This window comes from Pteropus alecto, unplaced genomic scaffold, assembly GCF_000325575.1.
Source record: "Pteropus alecto unplaced genomic scaffold, ASM32557v1 scaffold33, whole genome shotgun sequence".
Classification (NCBI taxonomy): Eukaryota; Metazoa; Chordata; class Mammalia; order Chiroptera; family Pteropodidae; genus Pteropus; species Pteropus alecto.
The window spans coordinates 3,899,569-3,917,068 of NW_006435762.1; the positions used below are offsets into that span (position 1 = coordinate 3,899,569).

General features: G+C 38.2%; 1 protein-coding gene across 2 annotated transcripts in view; it reads right to left on the reverse strand.

The window, feature by feature from the left end:
• TNIK (TRAF2 and NCK interacting kinase) overlaps window positions 1–17,500 on the reverse strand; it is a 345,956-nt gene that overhangs the window by 264,676 nt on the left and 63,780 nt on the right. For both annotated transcript variants that reach the window (XM_015588550.2, XM_006910834.3), the window contains exon 2: window positions 8,792–8,857. In XM_015588550.2, coding sequence (XP_015444036.1) covers window positions 8,792–8,857 — 66 coding nt within the window. The remainder of the gene's footprint in view (window positions 1–8,791; window positions 8,858–17,500) is intronic.

Below are 17,500 nucleotides of genomic sequence, written 5' to 3' on the forward strand. Positions count from 1 at the left end.
AGGCAGTGCCCAAGGCCATAGCACTTGGCAGACGAAGCTGTACTCAGCCCTATTTAGAGACCATGGCAATGCTTTGTGCCCCATTCTAGACCATCACCACCAAGGAAGGCTCCTACTTAATACAGAGTATATATTTCCTTGTCAAACAGCAGATATTTATTTTTGTAAATATAAGATATCCAAGTGGATTTAATAAAATTGCATTTAAGGTTAAACCATAGAGATAAGAAATTCAATCTCAGGGCCCCAATTAATTGGTTATTCTTTTTAGAGTCTCAGATATTTCCCATTATAAAATACTTAAAACTGTATAGCCCTGAAGTCTGTGCCTGTAATCTTGGCAGAGTTTCGTTTTACAGGATACAAATAACTCCCCAAATAATGAAAATTTCATAGTAACTATTGATTGTTTAACTACTTGAGACTGCCTTAGAATCACCAAGTCATTACACGTGTTATGAGATCTAAGAACTCTAACTCACCCGGGTGGTGTGCATCAAGTTATTTAGAAGTTCACTGATATGAGGTAAAATGAAAAGTATTTTGAACTAAAGCAATGAAACACTTCAAATGAAAGGTGGGTACACACATGTCAAGCTGATAATAGTTGCTTATTAAAAAGGCTGAATATGAATAAATAAATAAACATCGTAGATGAAAACCCAGGATAGAGATAAGAGTGGTACAGGCTCCTCCCCAGGGGCAAAGACACCAGAAAGAGTCTTTAAACCACTTCAGAGGCAATATCTTAGCCCACTGGCTCTCAATTCTGGCAGTACACTAGAAGCATCTGGGAAGTTCTGGGAACAACTTTACCCAGCCCTAAACTGGACCAACTAAAACCATATCTCTATAGAAAGGCCCAGATAGCTACAGTTTTTCAAAGATATCCACATGATTTTTATAATAAAACAGAGGTCTGAGAAACATCAGTAGCAACAAGAAACCCCACACAGTCCCTGGGGCAAGTTTTGGTGACAATTCTAGAGATCCTGCCACTCAGCAGAGAAAGTGCCCCCTCCATATGGCACACGGCACACCAGAGTTTACGAAGGTCTTTTCTTGGGGCTCACATGACAACCATATCTAATTCATTACACCCAACAGATCGTGGCATGACGTGGCACGATCTCAGGCCAAATGAGATGCAAACAATACAGAGATCTATGAGAATGAAAAGCTTATCAAGCCTACACATTTTAAGGGTAAATGGTCTCCTACCTATTGAGGAGCAGGAAAAAAACTGTTACCTATAATTTTTGTCAACTGCAATTAAAGTACACTCCGAGACTAAATATTAATAACTAAATAATCCTAAAGTCTTAGTGATAGTTAAATGAAACTACGACTAAGAACAATGATTTGCATAAGCTATATCATCTCAGAGATGTTTCGTAAATGTCCATTTGATGTTAAAAAATCAAAGTTTCTACATTCCTTAAAAAATGGTGCTTGGGTATCTTGGCAGTTACAAAAACTTTTTCTTAATGGAAAGAAACCAACTAGTACCCTTGACCATATCATTAATTTATTTTAATAGATAAAATGTGTTACCACAAACAGTACAAAAAAATCTTTTTAAAGGCAATCAGCATGTAAGACTTGGTCCAAGAGCCTGCTCTGTAAGTTAATAGGAAAGACAGCCCTGTGGCCATGTTTTACATCTTCTTATCCAAAGAGAAAGGACAATATGGAGGCTACAGAAACGGGGTGATAGGCACTCAGCTGGATTTTCTGTGTTCTATGGAATAGTCCCAAGAGGCATTAACAGGCGTTACTTAGGTAGGAAGAAGAAAGAGTTTCCACAGTTAAATAGAGAAAATACTGGATAAACAAAGCCATACAAATGCTAATGTTCATAAGAAAAGGATGGTTAGTAGTGCTACAAAATATCTATGGGCACTTAACTCTTTTTTTCACAGAGCTGATCTTGGGGTTCCACTGAACACACTTTGAGAAAGGTGACTAACCCACTAAGAAATGTCAATGAGGCAAAGGTCAGGCAAAGGCAAGGCCAGAGACACCTCCACTCAATCCAATGACCCTTGTTTGCCTGAAGATAGAAAGACAGGAAACAGAAGGGAGGTAAGAATAAGTCTGTAGTTGGAATCAGGCAACCTATAGGGGAACCTCATTTACTGGGTAACACACAGCATAATGATCATAAAAATGAAGAAGCAAAAGAGCAGCAAAGAAATAAACTTCCCTATGCCCTGGTACACAGGACTCTGCCACCTAACTTATAATAAATAACAACAGCAATAATCAAACCTTAGTGTACAGAGCAGTTTAAATTTAACAAAATATTTTCATACTCTGTAATTTATTTAACTTCACTATAGCCTGATGAGGTGTATCAGAAAAAGGTATTTTTATTATCATTTCACAGATGAGAAAAACTGGAGCTCTAAGAGATCACAATACAGCAAGCTGAAAGCTATGCCTGCTTGAGATAGAATCAAAACCATAAAGACAAGTCAATTCTTAAGTGAGGTCCTAGCACACACTCCTTACAAATCTCAGAATGAAGTCTATTTAGATTTTGTACTACCTTAAAAGGAAATACTGTCGATTTTCTTCCCAAATTTTAAAATATATAATTATTTAAAAGTCACTCTCACCCCCAATAAAGTTCCAGAGTGCTAGACCAATTCTTATTTCATCTAATATTCTATCTTCTCTTTACAAATTATTATTTAGTGTTTTTTGAAAAAACTCTAAAGACCAACTATAATAGCTAAACGGCAATTATATCATCAAATGCCACATAAGAAGTATCGAGTTTTGGATTTAACATAAATAACGCAATTCTGAGCTTACATTAATACCAAGAATTCAAAGGTAGACTGTGAGGCACAAAGGCAAGTATATTTCTGACTTCAACTTCTTTGACTGCTTCTTTTAGGTCATATAATCTTCTACAAAAATAAGACCATGAAAAGAACTGGTAAGCAGGCTTCTACCGGCACATGTGTTTGGGAAGAAGAAAAGGTTGCTGAGAGCTTACTATATGTCAGATACCGGGCTATAGGCTTCTATATACACTATGCTTTAGATTTCATAACCCAGCACTGCACTATTACTAACAGATGAAGAAGCCCAGACAGACTCAGAGAAATTTGGCTATCTTCACACAACTAGAACAATGCAGAATCCACCTCAGTCCTGCTCCAGAGTCTTTTTTATCACACTCACTTTCCACTTATGAATATGTTAAATTACACTCCAAGAGAGGAAAATGACAAATCTTGCCAACCCCCCCTCCCACAGTCTATTCAGGTCCCCACCCAGCCTGGGGAGTGTTAATTGCTCCATATTCTACACTCCCATTGCCTCTGTCTGTACCTCAATTTTCAGAGTTTTGCTATTTTGTCTAATCCTTAGAGAAGAGGTTCTCAACTAGGGACAATTGGCAATACCTGGAGACATTTTTGATTGTCACAACTTTGAGGTGTCATTGGCATCTCGTAGGTAGAGGTCAGGGATGTTGCTGAACATCCTACAATGCACAGGAGGGCCCCCATAACAAAGAGCTATCTGACCCAAAATATCAAGAGTGCTAAGGCTGAGAAATCCTGCCTGAGAATGACAATGTAGCTTAATAAATGTGCTTTAGTTTCCTCCCCTATTAACTCACAAAGAATATTAGATAATCTGATTGCATACATCTGTGGACTAGGAACGGTCTCAGTTGTCTGCCTTCTTCCCACACAAAGCACAGGGCTTTTTATATTGGCACTAAACAAATGTGAAATAATGTATTCTTTATATTGGAAATTCTTGATTAAAAAAACAAATGTAACTATTATCCAAGAAATACAACATTCTCCCATACTCCTTACCAAACAAAAAGTGAATAGACTAATTCATGACTTATTAGAATAGACTATGAAAAGCTACATTGCATCCTGGGTATGTCATAGAATCACCTCCATATCACAACTATTGATAAGCTTACTATTAAAATGCTTTGTCTTACTTTAACAGAAGGTTAATTAAGAGATCACAATATACAGATTTGAGGAAATCTCATACAAAATGTTCAGATTCTTCTCTCTCTACCAAGTCAGTTTTGACTCTATCGATTCTCAAGTCTTGAGTGGAATTATTCAGGAACAACCTTAAACTGTGATCACTGGCATGTCAGATAAATACACCAAAAGTCAAATCTCTAATTGAGTATGTCAAAACTGATTGGCATCATATCTCAGGTCAAGATCTTTATGTTTTTCACTTTTCTCAGTTTACATCAATTGGAATCAGCATGGAGATCCTAAAGTAAATGATTACAAAAAGCATTAAAATCAGCATTCATTCAAGTGGCCCTACCACAGGGTAATCTGCAATCATTTTTGCTGTTTCTGAAGGAGTGGCCCCAGGGCCCTGAACATCAGAATGAACTCATACATTTATTAAAAGTTCAGATTCCTGGACCCCACTCCAGTCCGACTAAATCAAAATTTCTGAGGTTTGGCCTGGAAATCTACATTTTAAATAATTTCCCAAATATTTGTTTTGCATACTCAAGTTTGAGAACCTCTGCCAGGAGACTGAACCCTGGAAAATGATTTGCCTCATTTTGTAAATTTCTAGCATGGATCTTGCTTTTACAGACTATCAACAATTCATTTAACATAAAATTTATATCCACTTTCCACCATTTTAAGAGTTTTGCTATTCTGTCTTATTTTAAAAAATGGTATTTCACTGAATCTTTTATACAAATATACATTTCTGAAGTAAGCAGACTAATATTTTACGGGAAATGCTGAAAAAACTAGGACTAAATATAAAAAGAAAAACAGGACTGAATTCTGGGCCCCACAATGGTCAACATCTACTATGTACCAGACGGGGGATACAGTGATGGCTAGACAAAGTCCCTACCCTCATGTTCCCTTTATTTATGCACTTAAGTAATTTATATATGTACATAAACAAAGAAGTACGAAGTTTCAGAGAGTGGCAATGCCATGAAGATAATGAAACAGGTTGCATGATAGAGAAAGACTGTGGGGGACGGGGAAGAGAAGGTGGCTGGCTATATTGGATAGAGGATGAAAAGTCGTTTTCTTGAGGAGGTAACATTTAAACTGAAACCTGGAGAAGTAGCCAGTCAGGTGAGGGTTGTGTGGCAAGTATTTTAGGCAGAAGGAACTGTAACTATAAAGACCCTAAGGTGAGAACAAGGTTGTCAAGAAATTATTATAAGAACTAAATCAGAAATCAGATAATATATAAAAGGTTTTATGAAATAGAGAACTATGTAAAAGTATAAAGTATTATTTTTAGTAATATATTAGAATAGTTTCAGGACAGAAGACAGGACAATGAAGGGCCCCAGGTCTATGCCACATGAAGAATTAATTAAACAACTGAGGCTCTATTGCCTGAAGAGCAGGAGATATAAATATGTGTTTGGGGGAAGGAAGGAGAAGTTTTCTTCAAATAACTGAAGGACTATGTTCTTATGGAAGAATATTTATTTTTAAATAGCTCTGGGAGTGTGGTAAACATTTTAGGAAAGCAGAATCTTGGCTCGATATGATAATGAACATTCAAAGAAAGCTGCAGGAAAATGGACCGACTGAGAGGGAACGAATTCCACGTGACCGAAGGTGACTTTACTTCATTCTTCACAACCTTAAGGAAGTCTCAAGAGAAACCTGAGCAATAGTGAAGAATCCACCATAGTCCCAATTCACATTGTCACCATGGAATAAAATATGTCTCTATCTCTATAATAACCGATATATGTTTCAAAAGGACAATTAAGAAACAAGATAGACTAACATTCATTTCTGAAGTGTGTGGCTACAATTTAGTGGTGTTTTAGCAGTAAACACTGAACAATTGTTTTGACTCATTAAAATAATTACTCTATTTTAACAAAAACATGTCTGGATTCCATTAGGCCCCAATAGGTGGCATGCCAATAAACATGCCAACACCTTTAGCAAACACGTGTGTGGCCTTTTGTTGGTTTGTTTTTCAGTGAGAGCCATGGGCCCAGGAAGATGATTTCTTCATTAAAAGTCCTGACAGAGAATCATTACTCTTTCTTATTCGTTTATTCTGTCCAGTTAATCAAGTAAAAAACAGATACTGAATTAACGCAGATCACCTAAGACCAAAATGCTACAGATAAACAAATCTAGCCTTCCAAGGACAAACAGATCAAGCTAGACTTAGGAGTTTAAACTAGAAGCAATTTTGAAAAGCTAAACACAACTATAAAGGTTATTAATCTTTAAATAAGATATTTCTATTTCCACATCCAGATATATGTGGCTTATATGCAGATATACCTCAGGAAATAGTCTTTTAATATCTACATATACTTTTTATTGTTTTATGTTTCTTAAAAACTACTTGTAAATAAAATTATATTATGACTCCCTTAGGATGGCTTATAAAAAGAAATATAACAAATCTTCTCATAAAATAAAGGCTATGTCCATATAATTGTTCATAAAATTACACTTCTTTTTTGTGAAATCCAGGAACACCAAAAGCTAATTTACAAAGCAAGTATTTATCATAGAATTTTTTTTTTATATAAGAATCTTTTCCTAGGGCTATAAAATTGCTATTTATGCCTATAGTATTTTTAGAAATACACCTATTCCATAAAAGTTAAATATAACCCACAATGTGAACAATCACTTTCTAAGTTATTTCTCTTTAGATTCACATGTATTTGAGTTCAGATTCTGCTATTTTATTAAACTAATCCTTCAGAACTCAGGGTAACAGCAGGGCTGGATTAGTTGCTCAGGAAACTCAGGTGTCTCTGTTCATGAGTGTGTGTCACCTAATATCATCTGAGTTTCCTAGAAACTGAACACTTACATGCTCAGGTTGTTTTAACTCTTTAGATAAATCATTATAAGTCTCCAAAGCATTTCTAACTACATTATCACTAGACTAATGCACAGAAAAGCTGCAATGCCATAAACCGATACCTAGAGCTGGTGAAAGAAACCAAGTCTCTTGTTCCAAAGTACAGTGCATTCACCATGACCATGCTCTAATCTCCTTTCAGCTTTCATAGTGCCAAAGTTTTGTATCAACCACTAAGAGAATGGGGCCCTTTAGAATAACATTGTTAATAATGTAGTTGGTGAATATCTTTCCTCTCTAAAATATTTGACCTCGTGCATTTGTTTCCTTTTTTTATCAAGTACAAGATATTAGGGATCATTGTGGATTTTCTAAACCTTCCCATCTTTAACTGAATCTCTTCGTTATCTTCTCTTGCAAGAGTCCACTTCTCAGAGGACAAAGCTGTGAATTGTTCTCTAAATGTATATTCTATAGCTGGTAAGCATAGTACGATGGGATGACTCTAAGAAATGGCACCATAAAACCAACAGCATGCTACAGAGTTGTTCCCCCATATTGACAACAAATCGGAAGTAATTTTCTACCTAAATCAGAGCTTAACTCATTAGCTCAAGTTAATTCACAAGTTCAATCCAATTTCTCAAAATGCAATAATACAATTCCAACCTCATTATCTTCATTGAAAGTATTTAAAAGCATTTGCTGAGACACATTTCTTTCTTGTGTCAGACAGGATCAACGTCAAGTGAACATCCTGAGTAGACTATATTCTGTTTAATTGCAGGGGTTGACATTTTAAGAAATAATCATTTCTTGCAAGGGAGAAATTTTCTCCTGGAGTGAACACCACAAGGTACCTCCGGTAAATAAAGGTTTAAATATGTATCTGTTTACAACAATTGTGCTTTAAAAACCAGATTCTCAACCATATGATACATGCATACATACACATACACGCGCACGCGCGCGCGCGCACACACACACATATGCATATATATGTATACGTGTGTGTATATACTTCTGACATTCTGTAGAATTGGCAATATTACAATCTGGTGATTTCTTCAATAATTTTAATAAACTAAGAGAGTTTAGGGCTCAGAGAAGGAATTTAAAAATAGAACAAGAGTGATGATTCGTAATGGAAATGCCATCCCATATCACTACCACTCAGGAAAATGATGGATATTTCCCTAGAAATAATCGTGAGGAAACAGTCGGTTTGTTTTGAAGGCATTTACTTCAATAGCTCATTCACTAAACCCCCTGAGTTTTAGTCCAAAAACAGTTCATTTCCATTTCCTTTTGATAATCAGAAAGGGAATCAACCCACATTTTCAAACGACCATTTTTCAGGTCATTTACTAGGGGAAAATATCTTTCAAAAGCATTTCTGGGTAAATTTGTAACCAAAAAAATAGTAAAAGGGCAAGAAGGACTTCTTATTCCTCAGCTCAACCTCAACCTGAGTTTAACTTTTAATTATTTCCTATCTTGTAAAACTCATTGCTGCCATTAGGCCTTTGCTTTGTGAAGTAGCCAGCACTAAACTCATTTAACTCATGCCCTAGGCCAATAACAAATCTACTTTTCTAGCTGCGATACTTTAATAGCTTAAATTTCTAAAGTAAATGTTATCTTTCCTCCTTTGAAAAACAGTTTCTGGCAATGATTAAAGTTAAGGAAAAACTTCAAATATGCAGAATTCACTTGTCAGACATAAACACTGTAATACATAATGAAGGGAAATGCCCAAATCTCAGAATCCAGTTTAGGCGATGGGACTACAGATATATTTTAAAAGACAAAGTAGCCAATTAACAAGTATATTATTTCGTTTTAAATCTATTATGAGGCATATATGAGTAAGAATAGACAGCACTACAATTCAGCATTCGTGAACCAAAACCACACATAAGCCATATTCAAAGTCAATTGAACTTACCTTATAAACTTGTCCATATGTTCCATTTCCAACAAGTTCCACCAATTCAAAGATCCCTGCAGGGTCCTGAAAGAAAATAAACAAACAATAAAAATTCAAAGCAATATTCCAAGCATTGTCTTAATCAAAAACAACACTTATTTAAAACATGCAAATAAATAACAAGTTTAGCTTTGGGGGGCTCTTGTGTGTTAATATTAAATATTATTAAAATTTAATTCAGCTGTAGCTATGAAACTAGTCATAATCCATTTTGTCTCTATTTTACTTTTCTATGAGAAGTGTTTAAATCAGAGAAGTGTTTAAAGGAGACATGACTTCCATTGAAACAGTAAAAAAGGATTAACACATTTCTCACTGTCAAATGGAAAAACACTTGTAGATACGTACATCAGGATAAAATGAAAGACCCACCACCCTAAAGGGGTTCTAATTTTTGAGATCTTTCTTTTCGAAATTTCTGAGCTGTACATTGTGTTGAACACTGGCAGTTAAGAAAGGGGTGCTCCTGCATTGTGGGGCTATCTTACCAGATAGTCACCATGGAATCAACACAACTGCCTCTCTTATAACGTTTTTCTTAGAATTCATCTCTGCTCTCTACAATGCTGCTTCTGCAAAATGGATTTTGCAGATGGCCTCCAGTTCCTGCAGTATCTAAAGAGTACCTGCAGGAGTTAGAGTGCACTAAATTAGGGAATTATACAAGTTCTTACCGCCAAGCAGGTGTCTCCTAAACCTCAGTCAGCCGTGTTAGAGTGCTCAGCAAATGTCCAACAATTGCTGCTATTATTACTGAATTACTATCCCAAAAAGTTGAAAGAAAAATCAAAGGCTGTAAAATTCAACTCGGAGGCAGAAATTGACGTTGACCTCTACTGACTCCTAACTGGAGAGAAATTGTTTCTTTAAAGGCCTAAAATCAAGAATCGCAAACTGAAATGCCCACAGAGGCGAGGTGAGTAAGGTAAAAGTAAAGTGGGGTAGCTTGGGCCTGTGCTAAACTGAAGAAGTCATGTCTCCTTTGGGTGGGGCAGGGGTGCGGGATTTTACTGAGCTGGAACCAATTGTACTGTCAACCTACGAACACAATATTGCCAGATTCGAATATTTTTTCCAAGAAAAACTGAACATTTTTTTTAATGTGAGAGCCTCTAATTTTTAAATGTTAGGCACTAATTCAGTTTAAAAAAAAAAAAAAAACTCTGAAGGACAAATAAAGAAGACTGCCATCTCCAGCCTAAAAGCATTTACTATTTCTCTTCAACACTTTTATGAGCATGCTGCCATATTTATTACAGTGGCTGAGAGGCAGGTGGGGGAAAGTCTGAGCTCTGGCTTCAGACAAACCTGGGCTGAACACTAGCTTTACATTGACTGGCTGTGTGATTCTAGGACACCCTGAGAGAGCAACTTAGTCTCTGAGGTGATAAAACGGGATGACATCCACCTAGCAGACCTCTGATGAAGAATAAGTGAAGATCCAGCGCCATGCTCACACATAGACAGCAACCACACGCTGTGCACAGCAATCAATTAATATCCGATAATACTTTTTAAGCTGAGGAATTCCACGCCACAAGTAGCATAGAAAGGGAGAAGAGCTGCCTTGGCGCTGCTATTTCTGGAGAAGGAGATACATGAGTTTGATGTGACGAATTAGAGTTTTTTAAAGTTACAGTACTAAATCAGGCCCAAGAAAAGCCCTTTGCTATGTGCCTTCAAAGATTCCACACAGAAAACAAATAAAAAACAAAGCAAAATCAGAAAAGCAGCAATTAAAGCACTTAGTTTCTGAGAAAGACTGGAAGTAGCATTATATCTATTATTATAAATCCAGAAAGGCCAGAAACCATACTCCAGACTCATGTCTCAACAGATCTAACAGTCCAGAAGTTCCAGCCACACCCGACCTGGTCAGGGAGATGTGGACACCGTTCCAGATGGAACCATGAGACAGGAGAACACAGTAAGGTCCTCCAGCTCTGTCGACTGAGACCCTATCATCTCTAAAAGAGACGATCAAGGCCACCTGGGAGGCCCCAGGATAGAAAAGAAAAATTGTGTTTGTTCAACTACTAGGCCATTAGAGCAGCAGGTTTTATTAAAAACAAATTAGAAAGAAATAAGGAAAGGAGGGGAAAAAAGCCCACAAATGGTGGCAGCTGCTGTTTGTTTCTAAGCTATGCTTCCCAGTAGTTTGTTTGCTCAGTGCTGTTTCTGCAACAAATTTCAAGAGAGGCTCTACATTTGCTTGAAATATTTCAATTGTGTTTTCAACATTAATTTTTCTTGAGTAAAAAAAAAAAAAATGAACCAAGAAGAGGAGATGCAGAACGGTGAATATTAGCTGCCGTAAGGAGCCTGGGGAGCGTTGGATGGGTTGAAGGGGAGGGAAGAACAGAAACAGAGTGCAGAACAGGGACCAGTTTCTACACCCAGGGGTCACCCCACCTCATGGACTCCTCCTCAGGGCTGGGGTTTAATTGGTAGGTCTCAGGAGGAGCTGAGCAGCTGAGTTCTAGGCTCTTTCCTCTCTTTGAATAGCCCATGAAGGTGCATATGGCCCAGCCAGTTGAAGCCAAGGAGGCTCAATGCCAAGACTTCAGTTCCAGCTACTGGGAGAGAGGCTCTTTCCACCGGACACATCCAAGGGGCTCAGAAGCGAAGGTCACAGGGACTACAGACTTTGGTTGGCGACCTCTCTCAGGTAACCAACCAAACTGAAAATAATCATTGACTTAAGTTGGTTACTCAGGAGATAGACTGAAAATCACTGAGATTTACATGGAGGGAGTTTATTCTGCTGTGTGCAGTGGGGGAGTAAAGGAAGAAGTACTAGACTGAGCAGATGGAAGACGTCAGCTGTGATGCACAGGAGCTTTGAATCTGAGATGGCTTCAAAATTATCCTACCTTGAGGCATAGAGGCCTTTGTACCCCAGCTCCACTGAGTAGTCATTGTATGCAGGCTGTCCCCTGTCCCTGTCCCAAAGGTTATGATCTTGGGTAAAGCGACATTCCTTCAGCTGAGGTCAGCTCCCAAGTGAGAACCATCACAAGTTGCCTAAACTCCCATCAGGTGGACAATAGTGCCTTAGCAATGCAGAGGGGATTGAGTGACACATCCCAGCATCGAGTACAAGCATCATGGCTAGAAATGAGTACCAGTTTGTAACTGGAAAAGAGTCTATAAGCTTCTACCTTATACAGTATCCTGATAGTAATAAGGCAAAATGGCATGATTAGAGTCATATTACTTGCAAAAAGGGGGCTCTCTGAAAACATAGAAAGTAGAAGGCAGATGTATTGTTAAGGGGCACTTGAATTTAGCACTGACCCTAATCCACCCCTCTCCTCCACCCCTAACCCAGTACCTGAAGAGCTGGGTATTTGTGGATATTCCCTCATATAAATGTATATAATTGTAAGTTATGTTCTTCTGGAATAGGAATATAGCTTAAATAAGGTAAGCATTCAGTTGTTTTCTCCACTCTTACAAGACTCCAACATGCAGTTGACCCTTGAACAACAGGTTTGAACTGTACAGGTTCAACTTATATGCAAATTTTTTCAATAAATACTGTAAACGTATTTTCACTTCCTTATGATTTTCTTAATAACATTTTCTTTGCTCTAGCTTACATTAGTGTAGGAATACAGTATGTAATACATGTAACATACAAAATGTGTATTAATCAACTGTTTCTGTTATGAGTAAGGCTACTAATAGTTAAATTTTGGGGGAGTCAAAGTTGTACACAGATATTTAACTGCATGGAGATCGGTACTCCTAACACTCTCCCGTTGTTCAAGACTCAAATGTAATTTCTCCCAAGGATCACCAATTACCTCAATCTCTAATCTCTAGGGGTCTCTTCTCAGTTCTGTCCTTTTCAGGCACTTATACTGCTGAGTACCACCACCCATGTTGAAAAGATTTGTCCCGCATCACACCACTCAGTCTCTCACAGAGATCCTGCTTCTTTCTTCCGACCATATCTCAAAGGTAGGTTGACCCCAAAATTCTATTCTCACGTTGTTCACTAAGTGCTAAAGATTTTATCTCCAAATGTCCCCCAGATCCAACTACCTACTCCACTCTGTTCACGCAACAGGCCTCACCATCTCTTGCTATGACTATTTATTTGCAGTCGATTCTTTTTCTCCTTTCAATTATCTTCACAGTGATCTTTCTAAAATAGACATCTCTAAACACAACACACCATGCTTTAAAATTCTACACGATGTGGCTCGAATTGAAAGTCAAGGTCCCATTGAATAAGGTTGATGTCCCACTCCCGATGCTCCACAACATGTAGAGAAAGTCACAAAAAATGGGAACAGAATGTTAAGCCAAAAGTCTAGCAAACTATGTCATCTTTTTCAATCTAGACATGCCATCCCAGCCACTGTCCCCTTCATCCCCCTTATCCTGCTCCCAACTGCACAAAACTCACATACAAAGCCCCTATGGTATTCCCAGCTCTAGAGAAAGTTTATAAAGCCCATTGCTTTAAGCCGTGCCTCGGGTCCATTGAGAAAGCAGGCTGTCAGGATGTGGCCATGTGCAATGCAACAAGGGGAAGATACGGTACCTAATGATTATGTTACAAAGACAGGAAAGCTAAGAGACAAGAATCAGTTTAATTCTCTCTCTCCTGTTTGCTTAGCTGCTCGTTAAGCCAGGATGGGCAGCATGAAAGAAGGTTACATACACCAAGGAGAAAAGAGCAAATCATTGACATTTACCAAAGTCAGGAATCTCTGTTGGCTACACATGCCTTTATTCAGATCTTAACCTTTGCTGGGAGGCTGAGAAAAAAAAATTAATTTTAAGATAGAGTAGTTTATATTATTTCATAATGAAATATAACTACTACATATCAAAAGGCAAGCTGTTGCATGAAAGAAAAGTAACTTTTCAGTAGGTACTGATATAGGCAAATTTGGTTAGTCATCATAATAAAATTCACAGTAATAGCTAACATTTCACGAGAATTTGTAGGCCAGGCACTAGTTTAAGCATTTTCCATGAATAGACCATTTAATTTTCACAACTCTATCAAGTGGATGCTACTGTTGTCTGTTTTACAGATGAGTAAACTGAGGCACAGAGAGATTAAGCACTTGGTCCAGGTCACACCATGATGAATGGCTGAGCCAGAATGGGTACTGGTCACACTCCAAACCCTGAGCTCTCGATCACTCACCATTCCATCAGCTTCATGGAACCAGAATTCTCAGCCCTTGACCTAGTAGCTGCAAGCTCTCCAGCCTTAGGCAATTTCCTAACGGCTCCGAGTCTCAGTTTCTTCATCTTTAAAATGGGGATACTATTGCTCCCTCAGAGGGTTACTGTGGGGACTGTGAAAGTGTCTCGACTAGCTCAGGGCCTGATACTGATACATAATAGAACTTTAAAAAATATACAACTCCTTCCTTTTCTTTTTTCCTCTTTGAAAAAGAGCTCATTTAATACACGAAGAACATGCCATAGAAAAATTCAGCCTGCATTTCATATATTTTCAACTAAGAAAGCCAGTAAAAGAAAACCTATTGTTATTTAACCAATATCATCACACGCTTAGCAGGGTGTGGTATTTATGATATTTGTGAAAAAACAAATGTCTCTTTAGAAATTCGTGAGACTATTGGGAAGACACATCAACTTTTGGGGGCTTCTGGAATGTTGCAATAAATTCTCTCTTCTATCAGCTGAAATTCAGGAATTCAGACGAAAGTGGCGAGCACAAGCCCAACTTTGCAGCAGGGTGGAGAGATTTAAGATCTAAAAGTTAATAGTCATAGTCACTGAGTTACACTCTAATTCTTCCAGGTCCCTTGAATAATACTGGATTTATCATAACACCAAATAACATCTCTAGACTAAATCCCAAAGATTGAAAAGGCAAATCTAAATATATAACTAGGATGACTACTCCTTAGCATCATAAAAGATGATATATATTTTTCCCCAAACCCACCGCCTTACTCTGAAAATGAAATTAAGAAGGGGATTGGAAGGAATCATGAACAATGGCTTTAAACAGATTCTAGATAGTCCTCCCAAACTCCTCTTAAAGACATAGCCATTCTGTGACAGATCTTTCGTTTGATTTCACCAGTCCTTTGGCAGGGTGAAACAGACCCCAGCAGAATATGGATGCCTGATCCGGCTCCCAGAAAGACTGCCTACCCCCAGATTCCCTCTGACATCTGCCACACAACCGTGCTTACTCTAAACGTACGGGCCTTAAAAAGACCAAAATGTTATTTCTCTTAGAACCATATTTAGCAGCTGCTTTGTTCAGTTTCAGCCTAGCTGACAAGTATTATGCTTACAAAAGCAAAATAGAACAAAGAAAACAAGAACAGGAGAACGCTCCACATTTATCTTGAGCCTTCAGGCTTTTCAACACCATCATTCTTCCGACGTAAGTACAGCGCTAGGAAGCACTGTGCTGACATGACACTCCCCCCGCCCACCCCCATTCTAGTCCACGCTGCTCTCACAAAGTCCCTTAAAGCTCATTTTTTGTTCACCTTCCCTTCTTCTAATGTAGTGGGGACCTGAGTAGCCAAAGGTCCCGCCCTCCACAATGGGGTTTGTTCAGTCCCAGAGCACCACCCACATCCTCCCACCCTACTGTCTGAGGTAGAAGCAGGGGGTCACTGGCCCCTGCCTCCTTGTGCTTCCAGCCTAATAAACAAAATAGATATGACCAAATAACTACACATACACAAGTCAATAAATTACAATGGCGAGCAACATGCAGGAAAAGCATGATGTGCTCCAAGTGTATATACCTGCAACATCTAGAACATGGCCCAGATTCATCTCCATTCACATAATGCCCAAGCCATGCAACTCAAGTAGGAGAGATAATTCAAGTAAATTATATATATAAGATAATTATATATATAAGATAAAACACTGATTGCTAAATTTTCTCACTTAATCATCTGTATCGAACAAATTAAACTACGTAGAATTATCAGAGGATTGGCACAGAGTTAGGGTTCAGGTCTGGACTCTATTCCTTGCTAGTGCTATTTGACTTCTCATGTTTTCCAATCTGTAAAGTGGTATAATCCCGCTTGGCCTGCCTTCTTTGCAAGGCTGCATCCCGCATGTGAAAGTGCTGGGCACCTTCCATGCTCCACATGCCCAGCATCATCCTTTGGGAAGGGTGGTCCTGTGTGCAGGAGGACTCCAGGATGCCATCTGCTCCCACGCAGCTCTACCTACCTGGCGAGATGGTATTGGTGTCCTTTTACCATTGCTAGCTCCTGGCAAGGTCAGAACATGGTCCCAGACAAACCTCAGGGAACATGTTCCTCAATGCTTGTAGCTTCTTCTAGCCCTCGGGTCAGGAAGACCAAGAGGGCTCTCAGATTTCTATCCAAAGCTATAGTTCCTTTCTTTTTCCTACATCGCCATCAGCTAGGATGAATACTGATTAAAGTTAACCAATTAATTGACAGTATACCCAGTAAAGACCACAGACTCTATAGTCAAAAAGCCTGATTCTGATCCCAGCTTCACCATTTACTACTAGCTGTGTGACCTTGACTATATTATTTAATTGTTCCGTGCCTCAGTTTCGACTGTAAAATAGTGATAACAGTACTACCTACTTTGTGGATTTTTTGACAAAATAATTCATGTATATAAAAGATTTAAAGCAATGTCTGGCATATTATAAGTGCTTAAAAGTGTCTGTTAATAATCCTTTATCCTAGAATGCACACTCCAAGAAGAAATGACTTGTATTGGTTTTGTTCACTGTAGTATCCCTAGTACTTAGATCAGTGACTAGGACATTACGGACACCCAAATATTTTCCGGATGAATCAAGTCTCCATATCACTAGTCCTACCAGTGACAACAACAATGCAGTAAGATCTCTAAAATGTGGAGGAGAGATTTCTGAGGTTGTATTAATAAAATCCCTCTCCCCATTTTACAAAAGAGCAAAGCAAAGCCCAGGCAGGTGTTATATACTCAAAAAAATCACATTTTTCCAACAAGAGTGTTTAGGAAACTTGTTCAAGGTCTCACCTAGTTAGTGGCGAAACCCTAAGTCCTTTAACTTCTAATATGTTTCCTCTGTTCAAAAAAATCCTTTAATAAACCACAGGAATCACTTGCTATCTTTCAAATGGTGGGTCTGGAAGGAAAGGGAGCAGGGTCAGCTGGGAGGGTGGAAAGAAAAGGTAAGCACTTGTACTCAGTCCTAAATGTCAGACATTCTGGGTAAGAAGTGAATGTAACTCATGCCCAGAACTGATGTAAAAAGATTTATCACACATCTCCAATTTAATGTTATCGAGACAGTTGATTTAATAGGTCATATGTACATATCTGTATAGAAGATAAATGGAATTTTTCAAAATATACTTTTTCTCAGTCACAGACTTTACATATTCCTACTCACATTTATTTTGGCTCCAAATTATTTCCTTACAGGAGAAAACAAAGAATTAGACATAAATTGCCTATTGTTCACTGGCTTACATAGGGCATATATAATTAGGAACATGAAATTAAAAGAATAACCCAAGAAGGACGTATAACATTAACTTGAATATTTTTTTCCGATTTTGGTATACAGATAACCTCAATCCTTTGTCAACTGTTGGGATTCATGGGCCAGCCTTTCTCGTGCTTCCTGATCCGGAGTTCCCGAGCCATGCCCACAACCTG